At 32.3% G+C, this 25939-nt stretch overlaps 1 protein-coding gene across 1 annotated transcript in view; it reads left to right on the forward strand.

Annotated features, from left to right (window-relative positions):
• Cdc27 (cell division cycle protein 27) overlaps positions 1-25939 on the forward strand; it is a 113814-nt gene that overhangs the window by 16941 nt on the left and 70934 nt on the right. The window contains exons 2-3 of the mRNA XM_076457093.1: positions 2224-2299; positions 17347-17494. Of these exons, the coding sequence (XP_076313208.1) occupies positions 2224-2299; positions 17347-17494 (224 nt within the window). The remainder of the gene's footprint in view (positions 1-2223; positions 2300-17346; positions 17495-25939) is intronic.

Below are 25939 nucleotides of genomic sequence, written 5' to 3' on the forward strand. Positions count from 1 at the left end.
CCCCTAATTTTAGCGTTGTAAATCCGTAGACTTACTGCTGTACTAGTGGGGGACTTTCAGGACAAAGTTGCAGTTGTTCTGGCAGCAAGCAGCATCAGGCAACTTCGTGCACTTTCCCACTTTTCAGTCACAGCTACAGAAGAATCAGAACATTGACACACAAGTTTATGTTTGGAAGCTAGATGCCTTGATTCAATCCTTCAACTCACAGTTTCATGACTTTGACCAATGCAGATTGTTGATGAAACTTTTTGCTTATCCGTTCAGTGTGTCAGTGGATGACTTATCAGCAGAATATCAGCTCAAATTTACTGATCTCCAGGCATCTGATGAACTGCGTGCTATTTACCGAGAAAATAGTTTGCTTGACTTCTACAAAACTTTGCCTGATACATTTGCTAATCTGAAAGAAAATGCACTTGTCCACACTGGTATGTTTGGCAGCATGTACTGCTGCAAACAGGCTTTCTTGCATATGAAACTGAACAAAAACAACACTCACAATCAGCTGACTGATGATTATCTGGAAGCAGTTTTGTGTCTTTCAATGTCAAACATCAAGCCAGACATTTCTAAGCTCGTAGATGACATGTAGCACTATCCATCACACTGACTTATGTTTGTTTCTTTATTTACTACACTGACAAACACCACACCAACATTATTTATAAAATACAATGTGGTAACTGCCACGACTTCTATATTGGAGAAACAAGTAGAAAAATGGAAACCAGATTCTAAGAACATAAAAAGTCACCTTCACACGTTTTCGAACACTGCAAGTCAAATAAACACAACATAACCATAGAAAACACTCAAATACTAAATAAAGAAACAAACATAAACAAACGCAAAATTAAAGAAGCGTTACTTATACAACAACTTAAACCCAAAATAAACCAATATAAGGGAAAGCCTTTATACCTATATTAATATAATAAAATAAATAAAATTATATATTCAAACATCTAACACCGCCCTCTACGTTCCGACACTCAGTTGCACAACCCCTTTCAAACATGTGGTCAGCTTCCGGTCAGTTACCTCTTTCTTTGTGAACCTGACGATGACCGAAGAAGGTCGAAACGTTGTTCGCTCTTCTATGTAAAATATTTTCTCAACCTAAAGGAGCCGTTTTTGCATATATTGGTCAACAGTCAATAGTATTTTTAACATATAATTGTTGATTAATTGAATATATCTAATAAACATAAGGATAAATAAACAGGGAGACAGAAGAGAGTAATAATAACAAATCGTTCGATTACAAAATAAATGTTGATTAATTTAAAGTGAATTACGGATAAAGTTATAGAACGAATGGATAAAGAAAATAATAATCATTATAAATATATAGCAAAACAACAGAGTGACAGTAACACTTTTGTTAGAAAATAAATACAAACTTTTTTTATGTCTTGTACATGAGGCATCCAATGCATTTTCTTAAAATAATGCAGTTGCTAAACACACCACCTGTTATTGATAATGGTCTACTTCAGTGGATGGAAGGACCTGCTGTGTATAGTGTTTCAGTAGTCAGTGTAGCATATTCATTTTAATACGATAGTTGTGAAGTAATAAGCTTTACATTAATCAAAAGGTTGAACGTTCTCACGATTGTTCACTCATTATCGAGTGGTTTTTGTTAACAATGGAAAAATGTGACATTGCTTGAATGTTGCCAGATGAAACTTCAAGTGTTCAGAACTGTCTTCAACTTCCTGAGAATGAAATTTTGATCATAGCATTAGTTGCATGTAATTAAAGTGAGTTTCACATTCAGAAATATTTGAAAATAAAACATAAAATAGCCAATTTCTACACACAAATAGTATATATATATACATGCACACACACACATTTGTATTAGTTTAATAAAATGATGACCTATGTTTCAGAATGTGTCTTCATTAGCTCAATATCTTGCTGTTACACCTTATTATGCATTATTTATAGCTTACAAGTTCCTTAATTCATTTTAAACTGGAGTTCAGAAGAATATATACATAATTATTAAGGTTTAATACATTTAATGTTTATGACACAGAGAACAGTAATGTTCTTACAAATAGTAGACATTAATTTGTTTACTCCTAGGTGGGGAACCATTTAATAATACTTCCAAAAGTTAATATTGAGGCATGTACATTTGTGTACTCAGTATACTTAATATTGATTAGGTATGTTTAATTTTAACAGTTGTTCTTTTCCTTTCCATAGGCTGCCATATGGCATGCTGTGAATCATTATGCCTATAATGATGCCATTTTTCTTGCGGAAAGATTATATGCAGAAGGTAAGTTGAAAATTTGATTTTTTAGCATTTAAGTAAAATTATTTTCTAAATATGCAGACATCTTTGTGAACTTTAGGAATGTCATTTGTTCTTAAGGATTTGAGAATATGTGTGTTTATACACTAAATGTAATGATTTGATCATTAATATGTAATAAATTGTTGTTCTTCTGTAATATAATACATAAAGAAACATTTAATAATTAAGTACATTCTGCATTTTTAACAAATAATATACAATACTGAATAAAAATAAAACAGTTTAGTACAATTAAATATGACTCTAGTTTCAACCTTACATCTGAGTAGAGCTAAGTAGTTTGTGAAACTTGCTGATCAATAAATTGTCTAACATATTAATCAGTTGCATTCATGTAATAGGCTATTCTCATTAGATAGCTACAGGATACAGATTATTCTAACAAGAGTTGACTGTAAAAGCAACAACTAACTGAGTTTCAGTACCCTCTGTGACGAGATCACAGATAGCTTATTGTGTAGATCAGTGCTTAACAGGCATAACAGCAATATTTCAGTTGCTTGGTACTTGGAATAATCAAGTGTAGTATTAACACTTTTGCACTTGGACACAGGTCAAAGGCCATGCCTTTTTTTCATTTGCATTCAAAATTTTTTTGAACTATTGTTTTATAAATTTGACAATAAGTTTGGAATCACATTGTAGATTATAATTCAAACTTAAATATTATATATGAGTTAATTTCTTAATTTAAAAGTAAATATTAAAAGAACTCAAATATAGATTTTAATGAGTCACACGATACGTTGAATGCAGCACTATTTAAAATTAGATGCTTTGATGTCAAAATATTAAGTCTATATAATTTCATACAAATTATAAACTCAGATTAATAATATTATCAAGCTAGAATGTAAAATTAGAATCTTGTATGTTTCCATCTTGCTGAGATATGGCTTATGTTCTGAATCATACACAGTGGCCCTATTCGACTCTTTCATTTTTTGAAACAGTTCCTTATATATACACTTACTATAAAAGATGGCAAGTGAATAACCATCAACAGCTTAGAATGGCCCCAGTGTGTTTTTTCCCATTATTTTAATCTTTGAAAATGGTAAAATGTTCTTTTGATTGAAGATTTCAATGAGGAAGGGTGTGTCTTTAGTTTGCTCGAAGATTCATATTCTTTTAATTATAAATAAATCTTAGTTACTAAGGTTAATAAATTATAGTTGAATTCTGTGGTATTAGTGTCAGTATTTATGATTCTTTGGTTATTCAATTGCATGTGTATGTCAAAAAAATTGTTTTATATCCTACACTTGTGAAATTCTAAAAGGCTTAATAACCCATGTTCAGCAGCAACCAAGTGCAAAGACAATAGTGAGAAGATATAATTGTGTGTTTTACTTCTTGATTTATTGTTCTATATTTAAAAAAATAAGTTTAATTATTTCTAAATAGTAATAATATATATATAATTTGTTATTTTGACTCAAAAACAAGCCAAAACAAAAACATTGAACAAAAAATGCTGCATCAACTGAAAAGATCCCAGGGTACAAGCTGAAATGTGGGATTTTAAAATGTACCCTAGATTTTAAAGATGACTGTGGAAGTTGGACCCACATAGCAGTGTAGATACGCTGTCTATGAGTCTCAACCTCCATTTGCCAGTCTCATACAAGAAATAAAGAATAGCAATAGATATAGAATTAGAAGTTGGGAGATCAAGATGTGGGTGCTGAAGTAAAGAATTAATTGAAATAAAAATAAAGAGGTAAGGTACCACCATTTGGGGGAAAGTAAGATGAAAACTTACCTCTCGATATTAGCATTCCAGTCCCCAATGTAGTAGAAAGGCACTAATTGACAGCACAGCAAAGGAATTATACCATCATGAAGCATCCCATCCATCTGTCCAAACTAGTATAGCTCACTCTCAACCACCACCCATTCATCATGTCTGCTGTGATTATTATGCTCTAAACAAGCCTTTTTATGTGGCAAGGTGTACATGTACATAAAATAGTGGCAAGTGTTTAAATGATCTTATTCTTAGTTAAAAATAGTTATTAGAAATTGTAAGTAAAATTTCTCTGATGTTTATTTCCTTATTTATTTAATATGTTCTTGTATTTGCTGCAGAATAAGGTACTTATTTAAAGTTTCTTTGTTAAATCCATTAACTATTAATTTTTGTATCAGTATTTCAACATTACTGATAAAATATTGTGATTTATTACAAATTTTACAACATCTAAATAATATAATAATTGAAATGTGATTGTATATTACAAAATACCAGTTCACTGAAACACAACCAAGACGAGAAGGACTAGTGGTCAGTTTCATATTACTGGATATGTAACATGAGTGCATGTGAATAACATCAATGCAAGTTATCTGTTGTTAGCTGGGCATGACTGGAAGGTCAATACAATATAAAATAAGAAATATGTAGACTAAACATTTGTATTTTTGTGTTATAATATGTAGTCATTCCAGTGTGAAAAAGGCACAATTTATATATATTTTATAATTATTTCATGGTGTTGATGAATTTGGTCAAGTGACAGACCTCACACAGTTAAAGTATAGAGAATATCATAAAATATAAAGTTTTATTGAAAACAAATATTTGAAATGTATTTAGGAAGCTTAAAAGATTATGCAAATAATATTTGAGAAGTTTTGGGATGAAGAATATTTTTTAATCATAATGCAAAATCATTTTGCACTTAGACTAGTAGCAAAACAGAGAATTTTCACAAACAAATCTTTAGTAAAAACATTTCATAAACAAATATGATTTTTGTATACAAAATACTTGTAATTTTTACTAAAAGTACCGACATTTATGAAGATACACACCATGTCAAAAATTATAGTGCAAATATTTAACATGCAAATATGTAGATGAACTTATACATTGTACCGAACCTGTTATGAAAGGGTTAATTGAAAATACTAATTTCAACTGGTGGATTGTTCTAATGAGTTATGATATACAATAATTTAAGCTGAATGAATTTAATTAATTGAAAGTAATGATGAAAAATTATAATAGCAATATTTTATTTGCTGGATAGTTAGAATAATAGAAAACAGTAAAAATCAAAACATTAATTTTATTAGTTGATTATTTCCACAAATATTAATCAGTATATATGAAGTGATTGTCTGTCTCTGCATGTAAATGTGATAAGGTTTACATGTTAATACTGTGCTTATAAAGAAAGATCATTACATGGTCTCAGTGTTGTATCTGATGGACTAACAGCAGATTAAAGAGTTAGGCCCTCTAACAACTGAAGATTCTCAGTCTGTGATGTGTATTATACTTCCTGTTGCATTGATTTTGAGAAAAAGAGACAAGACTTGGATAAAAAAATTACTAACACATTTCAGAAATGGCAAGTAAAAACAATACACTAAGGCAAGTGATGTATGAGTTTGTGTGGAATTGTATGAAAGAGAGTAGTGAAGAAAGGTTTGTTAAAATTCTCACCAGGACCAGAATTCCCCAATTGAAGTGAAAAAAAAAAAAAGCTGAAGATAACCCTTACAAGTTAAAAACCACTGTAAAAACAATAACTAAAATTACTCCACAGTTTGTCCTTCCCCTAAACGTGAGCTGATTTTGCTACAGCACAGTCAAACCTTTCATTCACTTGCTGTGGACATAAATGAAGATGACAGCAGGAGCTGTACTATTTCAGGAAATGAAAGTTAAAGGTAAAATTATAGTTTAAGTTCACTAAACCTTCTCCAGATGGGGTCACAAGTGATTGGCCATGTTGTCACATTTGTTGACTTGCATTCAAAGTTTCACTAAACTGCTATTTTATGAATTTGTGTCAATAAGTATGGAATCAAATTGTAGATTATGATTCAAATTTTTCATATCACATGTTATTGAATTTTGTAATTTAAAAGTAAATTTTAAAAAACACCTAAACATCAGTTTTTTGTGTCATGAGATATGTTGAATGCAGCACTGATTCAGATTAGATTTTAATGATGTCAGAATACCAATTATACAGTTTTATATGAATTCATAACTGAAATTACCAATGTTGAGAAGCTAGAATATAAAATAAGAACTGTGTATATAATCATTTTGCTGAAGTACAGCTTATGTACTGAATCAAAAACAGTGGCCATGTTCACTTATTTATATATTTGGAAATGGACTCCTATAAACGCTTACTTCAGTATGTGACGTGAATAATCAGTCTAAAGCTTGGAATGCCTTCCTGTGTTTTTCTCAGCCATTTTCAAATATAACAGTGTTCTCTCTTTCTTTTGAGACAAACCTCCATGCTAGTAAGATGAGTCTTTAGCCCGTTTGAAATTTTATATTTTTTTAGACACAAATATAGCTTACTTACTAAACTTGATAAATTATAATGGAGTTCTGTAGTATTGATCAAGTAATTTATGATTTTACTGACTGTATATGTAAAACCTAAAAAAATATTTTGTTTCACATCCTCCACTTGCAAAATGTCTTAAGGCTTAGCAAGCTATGACTAGCAGCAAATGAGTTCAAATGCCATAAGTAGATGAGATAACTGTTTGCTTTGCTTCTTTATTTACTGTTGTATATTTTAAAGAAAATAAGTAAGAATTTGTTTGTCAATAGTAATAATTTTTATACATATGCTATATATAATATTTGAAATGTTTTACAAAACACTAGTCCACTAAAACACAGCCTACATATGTCACTTCGTAAAAACTAAAGGTCAGTTTTATATTATTGGATAGGGTAATACATGCATGTGTGCTTCATCATTTTAACTTCTGTATTGTTAACCAGGCATGGCTAAAAGGTCAATATAATAAAAATAATAAATCTCTATAAATGCATAATGTTATGAGATTTAATCTATTTAGTCTATTATTTATGAGGAGAATATCTGTACAACGTATTTACATATTGATGTAAATGTTTTATTTTTATTGGACATAAATGTAGGTAAATTGTATGCACAGTCAGACACACCTACACATTTAGATTCTTATGTTTGAAAGTTAATTTGTGGTGTATTGCATATAACTTTAGAATTATGCAACATAAAAAATAAGTTTAGCTATTTACCTCATTATAACTTATTAGAAGAAAAATAATATACTGACTTAAGTAATATACTTACAAGTAGGCTTGAAAATAGGTTATTATGAAGTCATAATTTTAAACCTAAGCATGACTAGAAAAAATATTTATAATAATAATAATACTTTGAAACTTAAATATCGTGGTGTTACTTTATATGTGTACATTGATTATTGAAATCCATTTTACTTACCTATTGACCTATTAAAAATGTGCTTTGGGAATATTTTAACTTCTCAAAACACGCATGTTAGAAGACTTATGAGAATGAAGATGATGATAATATTGTTAAGTTTCTGTTAATTATTTTTTATGTTACATTTCCTTAATAGTATTTTGAATCATATTTGAGAATAAGTAATTTCTAAATTCATTTATTTTTAATCTATGGTTATAAATTTAGATTATAATTTTATTCCTGGGTATTTAAAATGGCATGTTTACGTGTAAACTATGTGGTGTTTGAAGAAAATGAACTGAGTGAATATATGCTGCATTCTCTTTTGGTAACAACTCTTTGCTAATGAAACAGTACATTTATTTTTGTAGCACATCTTACGTGATAATTCATAGTTGACATCACCATGGTACAGAACTTTGCAAGGTACATATTTCTTTAGAGCTTATTGCAATGTCTTATGCTTACTATTTTGTGTATCTTCCACAAAATGAAAAGAATTGAAGCATGCTTTATAATTATTTAAATAAAATATTTGCAAATTCTTCATGGCTAGTAGGTTGTTTAAAAATAGGGTTTCATTGTTTCTTAGAAGTTTTCTTTTATATACACTTATGTGTTTGTATTTTAAACTTAAATATCACACAATAACTTATTATTTCTTCATCTCTTCATGACTAAATAATTTTCAATATAAGTAGCAATACTTAACAACTGATTTTGATGGGCAGCTAGTTTTTGTAAACATAAACCTGTGCAGTCAAACCTGTAATAGCAAATATCTTTATACACATGATATCTGATATAATGAAATTTTCTTGGATTTTCTGAATATCTATCACTTTTCACACTATGCATGAAACAAAATCATCAGGGGCATAGATCCTGGGGGGACGGGGGATAATATCTCCCCTTCATTTTAGGTGGGGGGTGTGGTGTATACAGTCATCCCCCTACAGTTTGGTCTGTTGAATTGTTTTATTGCATTACAGGCCTACAAGTTGTGTGTTTGTTCTTGTGATTCTCATGTTCTTACCAATCAAATTATGTAAATTGGCCTAAATGTAGTCTTTTTTTCATTAGCCGAAATGTACATCTTTAATATAGGCGTGCTTCTAAGCTTTTCGATCTAAGTGATAGTTTGTAAGTATTGGTCAGTAGGCCTAAGTATACATGCAAGGCTTGCAAGCACTATCACAGAATCTACCTACGTCTTGTACGTAGTGTAAGATTAAGAAAAATTTTCATCACAACAGATTGAACAGAGCATGAAATTTGAAAATATTACTCCCAAGCATAAACTCCTGTGATCTAGATCTGGCAGACCAATTGTAGCTTGTAGCTGCATCAATCTTATGTGTATATTGTGCAGTTTTCCTACGCCATTTGTTCTTATGCATGCCTAGTCGATTTTATTGTTGAATGCCTTACTCTCCTTAGTTGCCGAATCTGCTGACCATAGTGTACAGTTAACGACAGGTTCAGGCTGCTCGGATCTAGACGTGCCCTACATCACTCCCCTCTGCTTCCTTTAGTCTGAACCTCGATTTTACAACAAGGCTTATTAGACCTGTGTTTGTGACCCTCATTAATCCATGAAATTTCAGATTATCATCACCCTCTAATAAAGTGCTGGTGCTTTATGGTAAAAGAACAATAAATTCTCTTATCATAGATAGTAGAAATATTGTATTTTCTTGTATAATTAGAACACAAAAGGAGCGATTTCAACGGCCTGAAGCTTCTACTTGAATTGTATTGCTAGTTTTTGTTTAGGTGTTTTTATTTAATGGATGTGCTTATAGACATTATATCACAATGTGTTTGCCTTTTGATGAGCTTTAACAGGAATATAATATATTTGTGATTGTTTAAGTATTTTTTGAAAAACTTGCAATTATTTGTGTTGTAACTAGCACACATTATTGTCCCAGTGATGTCCAGGTGGTCATTCGGCTTGGTAGTCACTGTGAGGTTCTCGCATTTGACTTAAAATACATTGTACAGTTCAGTCATACTTCCATTCTGTTCTATCTTCGTTCATTGTAGGTTAGAGTTTTTCAATAAAGACTGTATTTTAGCCTGTTGAGTCATCTGGGAAACAGATTCCAATTATGACAAGCAAGTGTCTGAAACTTTACAATATTAGACAGTTCTGCAAGCCAGTTACTAGTACTACAAATGACAATGCAGATGCAGATAATCCAACAACCTCAAGCAAAGGAATAGAAACTTGCCATACAAAGGAAATACCATGTTCATCAGAGGACGAGTCTGAAAATGCTTGTGTAACTATTGCACATCATGAACCACCAGATAGTTGTGAAACACATTTTGTACAGTAATGAAAAATCTGACACTCTACAGATACAGTGTGGAAAGCCATATCATCCAGATGCACAACTAATACAACGACAGAAAGCAAAATCTCAAAATATCAACTTCCAGGGCAAGTGGTTTGATAAGTTCCCATGGCTGCACTTTGACAATCAGACTCAAAAAGTCATGTGCTTTCATCGCGCAAAGACAGAAAATAGAGGCCTTTTTACAGGGAAATTGGAGAGGCCAGTGAAATATACCTTCATATCCACAGGTTTTTGCAACTGGAAAAAGGCAAAACAGAAATTCAACGAACACCAATCCTCCTCTCAGCACAGATTTGCTATATCTCCAGAAGGTTTACTTGATGTAACTCCAGTGACTGTCCAGCTATATGATGGAAAAAAGAAGCAGCAGGAAGAATGCAAAAGAAGTCTAGCCAAAATATTCAGAAGTTTATGTTTCTTACTGCATCAAGGTTTAGCATTACGTGGACATACTGATACGGAGGGGAACTTCCTATGTTAATGAAGCTCCTAGAAGAGGAAGATCCTGAGTTGATGGTCTACTTGTCAAATAAAATCACATTCACATCACCCCAGGCTCAGTATGAAATAATGGAGGTGTTCAGCCATCAGATACTGAGGAACATAGCACATGACGTGCAGCAAAGTAAATTCTTTGCATTAATGGTTGATGGCACTCAAGATGTTACAGGTGCAGAACAGGAAGCAATATGTGTACAATACGTAGATGAGAACCTTGACGTCCATGAGATAATTCTTGGTTTGTACAATGTTTCCAATACAACTGGTGAAACAATATCCTTGACTATACTTGATGTACTGACTAGACTCAATTTACACTCTGAGGATTAAGAGCACAAACTTATGATGGAGCCACTAACATGAGTGGTGCATACAGTGGATGCCAGGGAAAAATAAAAGAGAAGCAACCGTCAGCTTTGTTTTTTCACTGTGGGGCACACAAGGCTAATTTAATAATTCAACATGCAGTTGAAGCTTGTGAATGTGTTTTAGATTCTATCCAGTGGGTACATGAACTTGGTGTCTTGCTTCAGAGGTCAGGCAAATACAAGACAATCTTTGAAAATATTGTATCGTCAGACAGCCACAATGGTCAATTAAATACATCTGCCCACTGTGTCCAACATGCTGGTTGTGCTGCCTATCTGCAATTACATGTGCTAATGATCACTACAGTGACATTGTTGATTCTTTGTCTGCATTAGAGGAACTAAACCATGCATTCCAAGCAAAATCAGCAACAGTATCTGGCATGATTGAAGCATCTGCAATGACAGTTGAGCAGTTGCAGGTATTGCGAACAAAGGAAAATTACAACAAGATATTTGATGAAGCTGAGAAAATGATAACTTCCCTCAATCTGATGCCTATTGGACTACCACGCATTCGCAGACCTCCCAGAATGATCACATGTGATGGCTCAGCACACCATTCTGCAACAGCTAGAGATTACTACAGAAGCCAATTTTGAGGTGAAGAGGTTGTGGGTATCTTTAAATGATACATTTTAATGTTGTTAATTACTTTTATGAGATTGGTGTTCTGTATACATATGTAGACATATCATGTCTTACTACTAAGAAACAGATATCGGGAAATTTTACAAAAACCCACATAAGTCACAGGATTTCCAGGAAAATGAATCTGTTTGGGAGACAGGGTGGACCAAGCAAGAAGCTCCATAGAACTGAAGATGAGATAATCATACTTGAAGACCTTACAGTAAATAGACTGTTGAACCAAAGAGGCAGTGTGGATACTTCTAATCAAGAACATGAAGATATACTGGTAGAACCTGCTTGTGTTAAGAGACTTATGCAAGGTGAGCAGCAGCAGTGGAAAATTAACTTTGCCTAGGCTGACAATAGAACACTTTAATCAAGTCTTAATTAGCCCTTCCACTTTCCAAATATTCACAGACAAAAGTTCATATCCTTAGCTTGAATATTCTGCATCTACTCACAAAGTTTACTGTTTTGTCTGTCATCATTTTACTACAGACACTAAATATCAAGGTAAGCAAGATTTTGTGGCAGAAAATTTCAACACATGAAAAAAGTGCATGGGAAAATCTCCAAAAAACAATAAACTTCTCAAATTCAAGCAGTATGATGCACATTTGAACAATGCATGCAAATATAATCCTTATTTAAAATCAAAACTTTCTGAGAAAACATTGATAAAGCTCACAAGTTGATTGTGGATCAAAATACTTGCAGATACATTGAGACTAAGCTTTCCAAAACATAGCTCAGAGGGGGCCATTATGAAGTAGACAAAGCTGAAAATAAAGATTCCTTTTTAGAAATATTAAAATCCTTAAAAAAGATTTATTCCAGATCTTAAATGAACAACTATGTGAAGGACAGTGTATGAAATTAAAAGGGTGGACGATTTAAAATCCTGAGACTGTGAAGCTATTTTACAGTTGACAAAGGAGTATAGGTTTGTAGCTCAAAGAAAAAAGTGAAAACATAGAGCTTGAAGTAACTTTCTTTCAGTATATGTTTGTCAGGTCCTTCAGGAATTAGTCACAAAAGTGCCAGCCTCACTTGTAAAAGAAAGAAAAAGGTTAAAGAGCTGTGTGTGATGTAATTTCTAGGTAGCTTTTCATTTTTGATTTAATATTTTACGTACCATTAATTTTTATTTCTGATACCATATCTCGCCTCCTCTCATGAAAAGCTTTTTTCAACTTATACTGCTTTCTATATGTGCAAAATTTTTTTTGCCACTAGCTTGATACCTCCACCTACCCTTGTATATTAATATGGGACATTGCAAATGATGCAAATGATGAAGCAGCAATGCTGCACCAATAAGAGTGTGACACAATTCCTGTTGTCACCAGTGCCCTTTCAATCTGTACCACCTTTAATCACTGCTCAGTTGGCAGTCTAACTGCCAGAATGTGTTTTAATTGTGTTTTCCAATTGAATTTTTCACTTAATTGATCAAGTTTTCTAATTGTTTTTAGCAATAATTTTTCAAATTTTCACAGTTTTGTGTATTATGATTAGAGATTTAAAAAAATTTTCCAGTTAATCCATTAGTTATACACTTAAAATTTTATATGGCATCTATCACAGCTACTGTAGCTGCAATAACTGATTTTCCTGTCACTTTGATGTTCATGAAGTAATGATCTGATAGTTTGTTGGCTGCTTTTATACAGTTTTCTGGGTCACTTGATTATTGTCTTCTTATACCTTGGAGGGTTTGTGTGAACGTGGTGATGATGATTTGGACAACCTGTTCCTTTTTATTACCAATGCTTTATTGTCACATGACATTTCATTATGGAGTACACTTAGTTCTTTATTGAGTTTTAACTCCTGGTTTGTGGATGACAGATGTCAAAGTGTCAGATGCATGCCTGTATGTTCAATCTTCCCTGCATCCAGACATTATCCTTGTTTTGTCCATTGGAAATGTGTATTTCAATTCTGTGCTCTTTTGTTAAGACTCACCTTGGTTACCCACATTTCTTGTTGGGTGATCTAGTTGTTTGACCATCTTCTTAATTTCCATGGCTTTTTTTTTTGCCACTATTATGTGGAAGACTGGAAACTTCTAAATTCCTCATAGTATGACTCTGCTCTTCATACTCAGTTTCTCCTAACAGGAGTGGCTTGGGTTGATTGGTTTAAGGTGGAGATTTTTCTCTTCACCTTCACGCAATACTTAGTTTATCTTTGGGTTTTGTCTAATTCCTAAATCACACTGGCCCTACCTTCTCCCTTTTTGTTGAGGGACAATGGAGCCTTTTCTTCTCTCTTTCTTTCATTGTGTGAGAGATTCTCTTTCTTTTGGAGATGCAGTCCTTGTCTTCCCTCTGAGCTTTGCAAAAAACATTTATGTAATCATAATACCTGTCTTTATACCTCATCAGTTTTGTGCCATTTCTGAACACATAGATATTTTATGACTACTCTCCACCAAAAGTACTATGCCACTTGTTCTGGCACAATTAACTTCCTCTGCTATTCTCACTCAATCTTAATTTTTCTCAATTGGCACATATTGTTTAGGTGTGTGTTTTTTGCATGGGAATACCATTTATGAACATGCTTCTTTGCCATTTCAGTTTTGTTTTCAAAAGTTTAATTTTTCTTGTGTTTGCAGTAACTTATTTCAACAATTTTTTTGCATTCATTTCTTGTTCCTAAATTACAAGAGGTGATAGTTTGAATTTACAATCAATTCATTGACTTCAAAAATTCCTGTTATTGTTGTAGCTTCCCAGGAATTGGATTAGACTTTTGCTCCAATAATTCTTTTCTGATCAAAACTATGGCTGCTTGGCAGTGTAATTATATTTTCACATCTATCTCCCATATCATGCCTTATTACTTTCTTTGCGTTGATAGAGAACTCCACTGTTTTGTGAGAGTTACTTATTCCTTTCATGGCACCTCCTCCTGTTTGTTTATTCCTCAGAATCCTTCCCATTTTCATGACCTTTCTCCTCTTAGTCTTGCAGGTTGGACTTGCCTGTCTTAATCTTACCTTTTTTTCTGATAAATATTTTCATTTCTGTGTATCTCCCCATCAAATTCATCATCTTACCATATACTTCTCTGCTCACTTTCTGTAACCTGCTTAAGTCTTCATTAATCCTGTTATTTGGACTAGTCTTCACTCTTCATGCATTTACTCCTAATTAATCACCTAGCTGTTTCTTGTTCTTTGAGGTTTTGTTGTTGTTCTGTTACCATTTTGTACTTCATGGTTTCTCTCTGAAGGAATAGTGTTCCTTTCTTTCTTTGCAGAGGTCTTTGTTGTGCATTTAGATCCAACTTGGTGGGGAGTACTGCTTGACCAGGTATACTTATTCTTAAATTAGCACTGGAAGACCTGTGTGTTTACATGCTTACTATTAAGATAGGGTGGTCTGCAAGACTGGTTGTAGGAAAGCCTCATGGTATTTTACTTACTAAGATGTTCATCCCAGACAATGTACTTGTAGACTAATATGAGTAAAGTAGACAGGGATTACTGCCAATCTCTGATTATCCATGTTCTGTTGGTCATTGGATGGGTTTGGTTTTGAAAATAATATCATGGTCACCCATTGCACTATTTCTGGTGCTGTCTTTCTCCTATCTCTTGAACAGACTGCTTTTTCTTTCTTCTTGTGAACTATGGGAGTTGCTGCTGTATACCAGTTCTTATCCGTTGGGATAGTTGACCAAAGAGGCTTTCTTCTGATACTGCTCACTCCCACTCAGTGGAGAGTAGGATGTTGGCATGGACCTGATATACAGTTTCACCTTTCTATCATCACCTGGATAGTAGGAAGGTGAAATTGTATATGGTGATAGTTGTAGCTGGACCAGCCACATAAGTCCTAGTTGCCTTCCTTCTATTTTGGACTGGGTGATACATTTCCAATGTGCCAAGGTGGTAGACTGGAGATGTACTCCCATTTTGCTTGTCCGCCTTCCTACCATCTTTTGGATCTCACCTCCTAGCAGATATGGTGATATTTGTGTTGAATGTGCTTGTGTGCTGTTTTGGATCCTTTATACAGATCTCTTACTTACTGTCAGTTCCTGTAAATGAAGTGAAAAGTGGAGAACACTCTTAATATCATGGACTGCATATTCCTATTTTGGTTTTTCTGGTGTTCATTGATGCACCCTAGCCACTTTAAGCCAAGTCCCTTCTCTTCTTTAACTTTTATTGGAGTCCCTCCTTTGTTTCTTCCTTGTTTGCAATAAGTTCTAAGGGGTAAAGGGTATACTTGGTTCAGAAGCAATGTAGTCTTGTATGGGTGTGTTGATTTTTGTTTATTTTCACACCCCATGATTGTCCTTTGGGTACCTTCTAAAGAGGGAACATCTTACCAGACACTCATCCTAACTATTGTGGGATTCTATTTATTTGTGATATTGAAGCAGAAGTTAACATTTTCCTAAACTGAAAATGTATTTTTGATAGACAATTAACTCTTTTCACAGTTTCTGCCTTTTCTCCCCACTTCTGGTGTCAGTTGTATGTACTGCTTAATCTTTTTGGACTATATGAAAGGAATGCTCATGACAGTAGGAGTTGTATCACACTCCTCTTGATGGAAAGTTACTGCTTGCTACATGATCATTTACATGTTAGCATGTAAATGTCTCATGTTAACACATGTGAAAATAGGTGGGAGTATCAAGGCTAGTGGTGAGCCAAAGATTGTACACATAGATAGAAATTCAAGCCAAGAAAATATTTTTGTGAGAGGAGGAATCTCTCAGAAATACATTTAAGTTTAGGAAAATATTAACATTTCAGAATGTGATAGAAAGATTTTCTAATATTCAATAAAAACAAAAACTAAAGCCCCAACTGAATGCACTTTTTTACTGCTTTATACTTGAAAACCCCTATAGAAAGGTGTTTCTTAACAACTCACAAAAAGCTGCTAATTACCAGCTGTGCTTTTCCCACAAAAGGATATGTCTGCTATAAGCCTTTGTTTTCAAATAATTTTGACTTGTTTACATGTGGTTGGAATATTAATAATCATGTCTTCATTTTTAGGTGACAAAAACGTACCAGTGTTCTTTAATGGTCACTGCCTAAACACACTACAAAGATTGAGTAAATAAAAGTAAAAAAGTTTTAGAGCCTTACTGCCATGTGGACATTTCCAGTTATGCTCTCTGTGATGATTGTACATCTAGCCAACAGCATTGCAGTTTAACATCTATTGGAAAAGGCTCTGTAGAGTTTTTTCTAGTCCATCTAGTGTATGAGAATAGTGGTTTTTCAGTACCAATTCCAGTAGTTTGAATGTATAGAAGTTCATACGTTCTACATATGACAGCATGTAAATGTGTAGAAAAGGACTGTTAATACCTTTCTCACAAGCAATCAATTTTCAGGTGTATCACAGTGCTTACAAAATGTCAAGCAATGTAGAATTATAGTTCTGATACATTTCTTCCAACCATGACTTTACATAAGCTGTAGTTTTTGTGTCACTTGTATATTTGCATATTCAAAATTGTTTTAATATAACATTCTGTAGAACTCACTGCCTTTTTTGCTAACTAATCATCAATAATTTTGAACCATGGTACTTGTATACATGAAGCTTTGTAGTTATTTGTATATTTGTAAAAATAAAGACAGAACATACTTTTATATTTCTGTTGTATTAATACAACAAAATAGTAATATAAAAACAATAATTAATAACATATACAAACAAACTGTTTACTTACATTTATCTTGGAATTTTAATTATCAACAACTTGCATTAAGTAAAAAAAATACAATGTTATAAAAAAGTCCTCTCTCTTTTTTTTTATCAGGGTCAAAAATGATAAACTTTTACCCATAACTAAATACAAGCATTGTTATTTTGTGTTAAATCATGAATTTGTAATTTTTCTTTTCTCCTCAGTGGCATCTGATGATGCATTGCATCTGCTGGCAACATGCTACTATCAAGCAAGAAGAACTGTCTCAGCATATTCTGTGTTACATGCAAAGGGAAGTAGAACTCCACAGTGTCGGTTTCTTCTGGCAAGATGCTGTGTTGATTTAAAAAAGTGAGACATTTTTTAGAATGAAACTTTGTTATATTATTTAGTTTGGAACTAAAAATGTGAAAGGTATAAACAAGTTTTATGTATAAAACATCTTTTGCATGTTTAATGATGTGTATCAGATACTTCATAATGTTTGAGATTGATTGCTTCATGTATAGTTTATTAATCTTTTAAATAATTAGGATCTTCAGAATTAAAATTATCTCATTTCTATTGGTATATACAGCACATAATTTTGGTATTGTTAATACTTTGAATTTTGTGACTGAAATGCTATGCTTCCCTTCTTAAATGTTTTTGAAGTGTGGTTATGGGAAGTATACAAGAAATTTATTAGATTTTTTTTGTAAAGAAAATTTATTCAGAAAGTGTCCTTTTTTGTTGTTGAAAAATGGCAAGTTAAAACTTAAATCCTCAAAATTGTGTTTTGATGAACACTTCCTTTCTCTGAATTATCATGTATTTTCAAGAAAGGATTGTCTACTAGCAAAAGATATTCACAGTATTCCAAAGTAGTTATATTTCATTGTGCACTCTTTCCATATCAACTTTTATTTTAACTCTACATGGGCAAATTTGGTTGATTTGGCCAACCTTAAATCTCAAATTACACATACTGTAACTGAATTTACTATGTGTATTTTCAAGAAGGTTGGTAAGCTGTTAGTAAACATTAACTGCTTGTTGTAATCATAAATAACAAAAACAAAATTGATGTATTTTCAGCTAAAGGTTTGTCTGTAAATTATCAAAGCCTTTACCATATTATTCTGAGTGAAATACGATTTTCATGCTAAGAATAAAAATACTTGTTTTCACCCCTTAGTTTTCATATTTCATTTGCCTAAATTTTGGTACCTCCTTGGTGAATATCAAAATTTCTTCCTTGGTAAAACTTGTATTTTATCCCTTATATTCTCTAACATGATTCTAAATGTAGAGAGGTCATCAGTGATCAGCAAAGAAGTTGAAAAATATGAAATAAAATGAGTTATTTAAGTTTTTTTACTCTGCACTATCTACAGTATTTATCAGAAAGTTCCAAGTTACTTGTTTTAATAATCTCAACTGTTAACAGTTCCACGTTGGTTTTGTTTACTCTTATGGTTTTGTTGCTGTACTTTTTATACACTAAAGCAATAATCCTATCATCAAAAGCAATAAATGACAGTGTGGTCCATTAGCTGTTTTCTGTACAACTAATATAAACAGCACTGACTGGAATTTGATATTTCACACTACACTAGAAATAGTAACATTTTGAAAGTTTTATTTCACTGACATTTTCTGAAACTAAGAAGGGGAAGTTTGTAAGTTTTTCACATTTTAATTAACTTTGTTAAAAACTGTAGAACAATGAGGAAAACAATACACAGATAACAAGGATTGTATGCTGTACACTTGTTTACACTCAAGTTAGTCATTGACATTCTTCTGTAATTCCTGTTGAATCTCAGAAGTTTGGGAACTCAAAAAATTCATAAAGCATTAAAATATTAATTTATAATAAAAAAAATTAACCAATAAAACAGAATGTCCTAAAACTGCTATAATTTATCTTTCTGTGTAAGCTGTAAATGAGTTACAGAAGTTCCATTCCTGTTTACAGCACCAAATATGATAAACACAAAACAAGCAATTATCATATTCTAATGATTTATATTGGCAAAATTGAATGATGAATTACAAGATATATGTGGATGATAATTTACCTTTGTAATGCTCATTAACAAACAATCTTAAAAGTCAAAGAGATAACTTTAATGATATCTCAGTAATTTAAGAATGGATTCAAGTTTTCAGATTCTTTCTTATATTTATGCATAGTTTACATTTCTAGTTTCATAGATCTGTTTTCTGAAGTTTGATAGTTTTTGTAGTGGAAAAATTAGATGTCAGGTGCATCACATGACACAGAGAATGAAGATTAACATTTTTAAATTTTTCTTTTCAAAATTAAGATGGTAAAATGTTGATAAAATTTGTATTATAAACTGTTTTTATGACAAGTTTATTGACATAAACTGATAATAAAGTTGTGTAGCTGAATTATGAAAGTATCATTGAAAGGATTTTCCAAAATGCAAACTTCAGCTCAGTTGTGCAAGAAGATTTAACAGCTGATGTGTACTTGTGTTCTTTTTTCACAAAATTATTAACCTGTGTGCTTAACTGTTTTTATTAAATGAGTAATAGCTCTCTGTAAATGCCATATGAAATCATAATGTAGTTCACATGATTTTATAATGTTGCATTTTTCCAGTACTTAATATTATGATTAAATTGATTAATACCTTGAAAATCATCAACCAATTGGAGTTGATGTTTTTAGTTATTTTTTTTAATTCCAACTATCCCACATGCAAAATTGTGATTTAAATTGATAAATTTAATGAAAATGTTCAAATAATTTTATTCAGCTATTTCAAATACCCAGTAATAGAAATATTGCCATTTTGAGTTTTCTTTATTGTTTTTGGTTAACTCAGGTTTGCTCACTTTCATAACTCTTGAAAATAAACAAATAATAAATTAGGGTTTCTTATACAATATCTTACCTGCTATCACAAATAACATTTCTAAACTTACTGCCATCTATATGCACACATTTTTACTCACCATGAGCCTTCATACTCCCACCTACCCTCATATGAGATATTTACATGCTGTAATGCAAGTTATTGTACAAGAGCCCTTCACCAATTGGAGTGAAACATAACTTCTATTGTCAGCAGCACCTTTTCTTCCATGCAGTTAAAAACCACATATCATTTGGCAAACCCTTTCTTCCATGTAGCTGGAATCACTTATCATTTCACAGTCTTGTAGCTTAGACATATTTTAGCTCATGCTTTTAGCCTTTTTTTTATTATTATTTACATCCTCAAGTTTACAGTTTTTTTTGTTTTGACTTCATGTTTTTTTACACTGTATTTTTACAGTTTTGATAATTCGTTTTGGAGGTAAAATTCTCTTTTTCCCAGTCAACTTGTTACACATTTGCAGTTCCATATGGCATCTGTCACAGCTAGTTTATCTGCTACTTCTGTGGTGTCTGAGCAAACATTATTTGCTCAGGCTTTAATTCGTAGCGAGTTGGCTAGCTTTATCATGTTCACCAAAATCTGCTAGATATGCTGGTCCATCTGCAAGTCTACCATATATAATGCCTCAATTGAAAAATAAACTAAACAGATACTTTATACATATTAAACTTCTATTGAAGAAGAAATCATATTTAGAGATGAGTTGTACTATGGCTAATAAAATCATTAATAACTTTTGGCAAATCCAGTTCACACCATTCTTTTACGAGATAGAGAAAAGAAAGATAATGCAGGTCTTTGAATTTAAACTTCATAAAAGTTTTTTGGTTTTAATTATGGATTTTCCATAATTCAGTTATATAAATTTTGAAAATAATAATCTTTTTTTTCTCTATCATGAAAGGAGTTTTTACAAATCAGAAAGAAAAAAAAAACTTTTGTTGATCAGTTTATTTCATTTACCACAACGAATATTTTTTATTAGTATGTTTGTCAATAAAAATACAAAAAACTGAAGAACATTAATGTCAAATGAATATATATCTTCATTTGTCCTTTTTTCATTGTGAAATCTATGTTTTTAGTCTCAAAATTAACAGGAGTGGTCTTTCTTTTGTCTATTACACCTGAACATCTCATTTCAATGATCAGCAGTAATCAGCCATTATGTTGATATTCCACCTTCTGTTATAACTCCTTTCTATTTCCCTAATGTCTTGATGAAACCTTTCCCCTTGTTCTTCAGTGATGGCTTTGCAGTTCTCAGGGAAATAATCATATATGAGTGTAAGAAATACATCTTCAAGTTCATAATACAACCAAACTCTTTGAATGAATTTATAAAGCATTTTATTGACAATATTTTCTTTATTTGATTCCTTACTGTTTCCTAAACATTGGTCAATAACATATTTAAAGGCAATCCATGCTTCTTTTTCAACTTTCTTCATTGCCCATTTGAACTGTTCCAACAAAAATCCCTTCTTTAAGTTTTGCTTCTGAAGGAGTTGGGAATTGCCCACATAGATCTTTGAGAGAAAATGCTCTCTTTCTCTAAGGCCTTTACAAACTACCTCTTCATACCCAGTTTTATGTGAAGTGGATGTAATTGGATTTTATGTCAACCAAGCTTTCACATTCAATGTTTTTCAATCATGGTCATTGCTTCTTCATCCAGTACTGATATCATCCTCTGCTGGTCCTGTTCATGCCAAATATGTGGAAACTTTGTGTAACAAGGTTGCTAACACAACAACATAAAAAGAACTTTTAAGTTTTCATAAAGTAGTCAACCATGTTCTTTGTGTTTAACCTAATTAAGAAGTTTGGGATTTTCATACATTTCCTTCAAGTGAACTGAATGAGCAATAGAAAAAGATGCACATATGTTACCATTTGGAAAGAGAACACCTTTCAGACTTTTATAAGAATTAATGAACAATCTCTACTCACTTGGTTCATAGACTTCAGCTTCAAGCATTGGTATTAATTCAGAAATGTTGTTGTAATAAACAAGTGAGCACCTTCTTGTGAAAAGTATGGTATTAATTCTCTTATGATTTCTATACCACTAAAATGATGTCCCTGAAGAAAGTAAGTTTTTAGCCCAATGTCTGGACCTCAAAATCTCTGAATAATCCTTTGGAATGCCTGCATCTCTCATCAGTCATTAAGTTCATCTTGTGTGAAAAGTTGTGGTACACAAGACATTTCAGGTTAAAAACATTCCCTCTCATCATTTCTATTGACATCAGATTCAGAATCTGATGAAAATGTAACAAGAGTCTCTGGTAGAGTATATACAAGTACATGAGGTTCATCAGCAACAAATTTTATAGCAGATTAAAGGTTTGAATAAGAAATTTCCTTTTTGAGTCTTGTAGCCTTGCATGCTACATGAGCAAAAATAAGAGTCATCATCATGGTTTCTAGGCTTATGCCAGGCCATTGGAATTCCAAAAGACAAATATTTTTTCTTACTTTTAGTTCAGTGTCTGAACTCTATGACACAAATGGTACAAATTTTATGCAGAACCCATGATTTTTCATGGTTTCCAAGTTTAATGGTATAGTATAATAATAAAGTATCGTATGTTTTTTTTAATGAATTCTCTCATTTTTGCCTTTGTTTCTTTACAAAAAAATTATCATAAGTATAATAGAATATGTTTGTGGTCATTTACACAATATCTTGTTGCCATAGTGATGAATAAATAACATTGAAATGAAAAAATAATGTCAGAATGCACACACAAACAAATACAATCAAGAAATGAAACATTATGTGGCCTGTTAACCATTTATATACCATTGGCATATTTCTTGTACGTTCTAGAATGGTTGTTGAGACTTTCACATTGTAATTGGTCTAGAGAAATCGGTAGCCATTGGTTGTCAACATTTTAAGCATAAGAAAATGTTACTCAGTGAAAATGTTTCACTTGTGTAAAAGTGCCTATGACATTTTGTGAAAAATTGAAGCACAAGAAATACTGTTGAACATGTTCAAAGTTTAAGGCAATAAAACTATTGTAGAGCTGTATAATTCATGCAAGACTGTGACATGGTGAGGTTGAAATAACTTTTCAGCTTTCTTAGGGTAGAAAATGATCTTTCAGCTGTACCTGTAGTCACTGGAGCTAACATACAGATTTTGAGCAGGGTTAAATTGATGGATAAACATCCTTAAGCACAGGACATTTGTGCATTATTTGACAAAGATAATGTATGAACATCTTTGATGAATCTGAAAAGTTCTTGAGAATGATGCTGTTCGCATGTTTAATTTCATATTTTTCACAATTGTGTGATCTTTAAATACATCAGGTCATCTTAAAAAATGTGGTACGTATCATCAGTTTCAGATAACTTGTGTAGAGATTACTCAGTCACTGCTAGTTTATGCAAATGGTCTGTAGGATATCTCACAGAAATTGATTTAACAGTAACTGCAAAAGTTGATTGGTATATACTTTTAAATTCAGATTCCATAGTTTGTGTAATGTGTTTACTTCTATGCAGGCTCTCAATGCATATAGAATTAGAAGCAGATAAAATGGATTTGTAAAACTGTGTTGCAATGCCAACATCATTAGCATCCTGCAGAACAGTAGCCATGTCTTCAGTTTTTGAGCAGAAAAACTGTACTAAAACTTTAGGTGATTGTATTAAAATGTGTGTTGGCCAAGTTATTGGAAATAGTTCCTTCAAAAGCTTCAGACCAAAAAACACACTGAGCTTCTATATGGTATTATTAAACCCACACATATCTGATGGCAATGTATTGCAGGCTTCATATAGCCAATTCAACAAACTGCCATAATGTGCTATAAATGAAATCACAGCACTATTTTGCAAAAGCTAATGTGTTACACACAGGTTGTAAAGTTGGAAGAAGGAGCATCATCCATTGTAAAAGTTAGTATCATGCCTTTCTATGAAAGGAATGTATAATAAGGCCAACCATCTGTTATAGAACTTCCTGTAATTCCACCAAGTACATGTGAGAGCTTACAGTAGCTGAAAATGCATTTTGGAGTTCATTTTAAATGTGTGTTGGTAATCTACTTCTTTATCACCCTTTTATTGTACTGGCTTCATAACTCTGCATACAAACTTGATCAATATATAATCCTTGTTTGATGGTATTTGTAATGTTCTTAGCTGTCACATCACTAAGAACAGAGAATACTATCCATTTCTCATATACCTTAAAATCATCATTCATATATCTCACAAGCCTAATTGCTGCTGATATCCAGAGTTTAAAATTTCAACACAAATGATGCCAAGAAAATGGATATATAGGTGTAGCTGCATGTGTATTTTGTGTATGCTTGTCCCTAAGTCACAAATTAAATATTTAAAATGATATTCTATTCTATTGCATGATTCATACATGTTTATACATAATAATTACTGTATGTATAATAAAGTGTATACAAATGAGTCATGACAGTCATCCTGCCATTCATTCCATCTGTAGTCAGTACATTACATTTGAAAACTGGACAGAAGTTTTAGTGTTTTTTAATCCTTGATGATGGGAAAACCCATTTGTAAAGAAAAATATATATGTAAAAACAGCTGGTATGGGTTGAGAAAATTTTTTATGTAGAGAAGCGAACAATGTTTCGACCCTCTTCGGTCATCGTCAGGTTCACGAAGAAAGAAAGAGGTAACTGACCGATAGCTGACCACATGTTTGAAGGGGGTTGTGTAATTGAGTGTAGGAATGTAGAGGGCATGCTTAGATGTTTCATTATATTTATTAATAGAGGTATAAAGGTGTTCCTTTGTATTGGTTTATTTTGGGCTTGAGTAATTGTATAAGTAAGGCTTCTTTCATTTTGCATTTGTTTGTTTGTTTCTTTATTTAGTATTTGGGTGCTTTTTATGGTTATGTTGTGTTTATTTGATTTGCAGTTCAAAAACATGTGAAGGTGACTTTTTGTGTTCTTTGACTCTGGTTTCCATTTTTCTACTTGTTTCTCCAATATAGGTCATGACAGTTATCACATTGTATCTTATAGATAATGTTGGTGTGGTGCTGGTCAGTGCAGATTTTACATGGTATAGACTTCAGTTTTGTGCCTGGTTTTTGAATAAATTTAGTATTCATTGGAGTGTCATATTTTGCCAAATGTTGGTTATATTTCTGCTGATGTCGGGAATATATGGTATGCAGCAGTATATGGTTTTGTGATTTTTTGATTCGTGAGATATATTTACTTTTGTTATTTTATTTTGCCTTCTGTCTAGGTGTGTGCATATAATGTTTTCTATGGTTTGTGGAGGAAACCTGATGTTGATGAAGTATTGTTTTATTTTGTTTAATTCATCATTAATTTTATCTGGTGAGCATAGTTTTATGGTTGTGTTTATTTGGTTTATTAGTATGTTGAGTTTTTGTTTTGTTTCATGTGCTGAGACCCAAGGAATGTTTAGTCTGGTATTGATGATTTTTGGTGGATTTCTGTTTTAAATTGTGTATCAGTTCTTGTAATTTTGATGTTAAATGATATTTGATTGCTTTCTTCCTGTTTACATGTGAAGTTAATGATGGGATGTATAGAGTTAATGTGATTGAAAAAATTAAGTGTATGTTCTGTAAATATGAATCCCGCAATTGTGTTGTCTGCATATCTGTACCAATATAGTGATGGATGTAATGCTGTGTTAATTGCTTGTGTTTCAACTTGTGTCATAAAAATATTGGCTAGAACTGGAGATACTGGGTTGTCCATGTTGAGGCCATTTGTTTGTATATAGTTGTGGTGGTTGAACATGAAGTTTGTCTTCATTGTGGTGAATTCTATGAGGGTTGCTAATTGGTTGCTGGGAATGTCTTGATGGGTTAGGGTCTCTGATATAAAGTTCTAAGACTATCTTGCAGGCT

Source organism: Tachypleus tridentatus, chromosome 9 (assembly GCF_004210375.1).
Source record: "Tachypleus tridentatus isolate NWPU-2018 chromosome 9, ASM421037v1, whole genome shotgun sequence".
Taxonomy (NCBI): domain Eukaryota; kingdom Metazoa; phylum Arthropoda; class Merostomata; order Xiphosura; family Limulidae; genus Tachypleus; species Tachypleus tridentatus.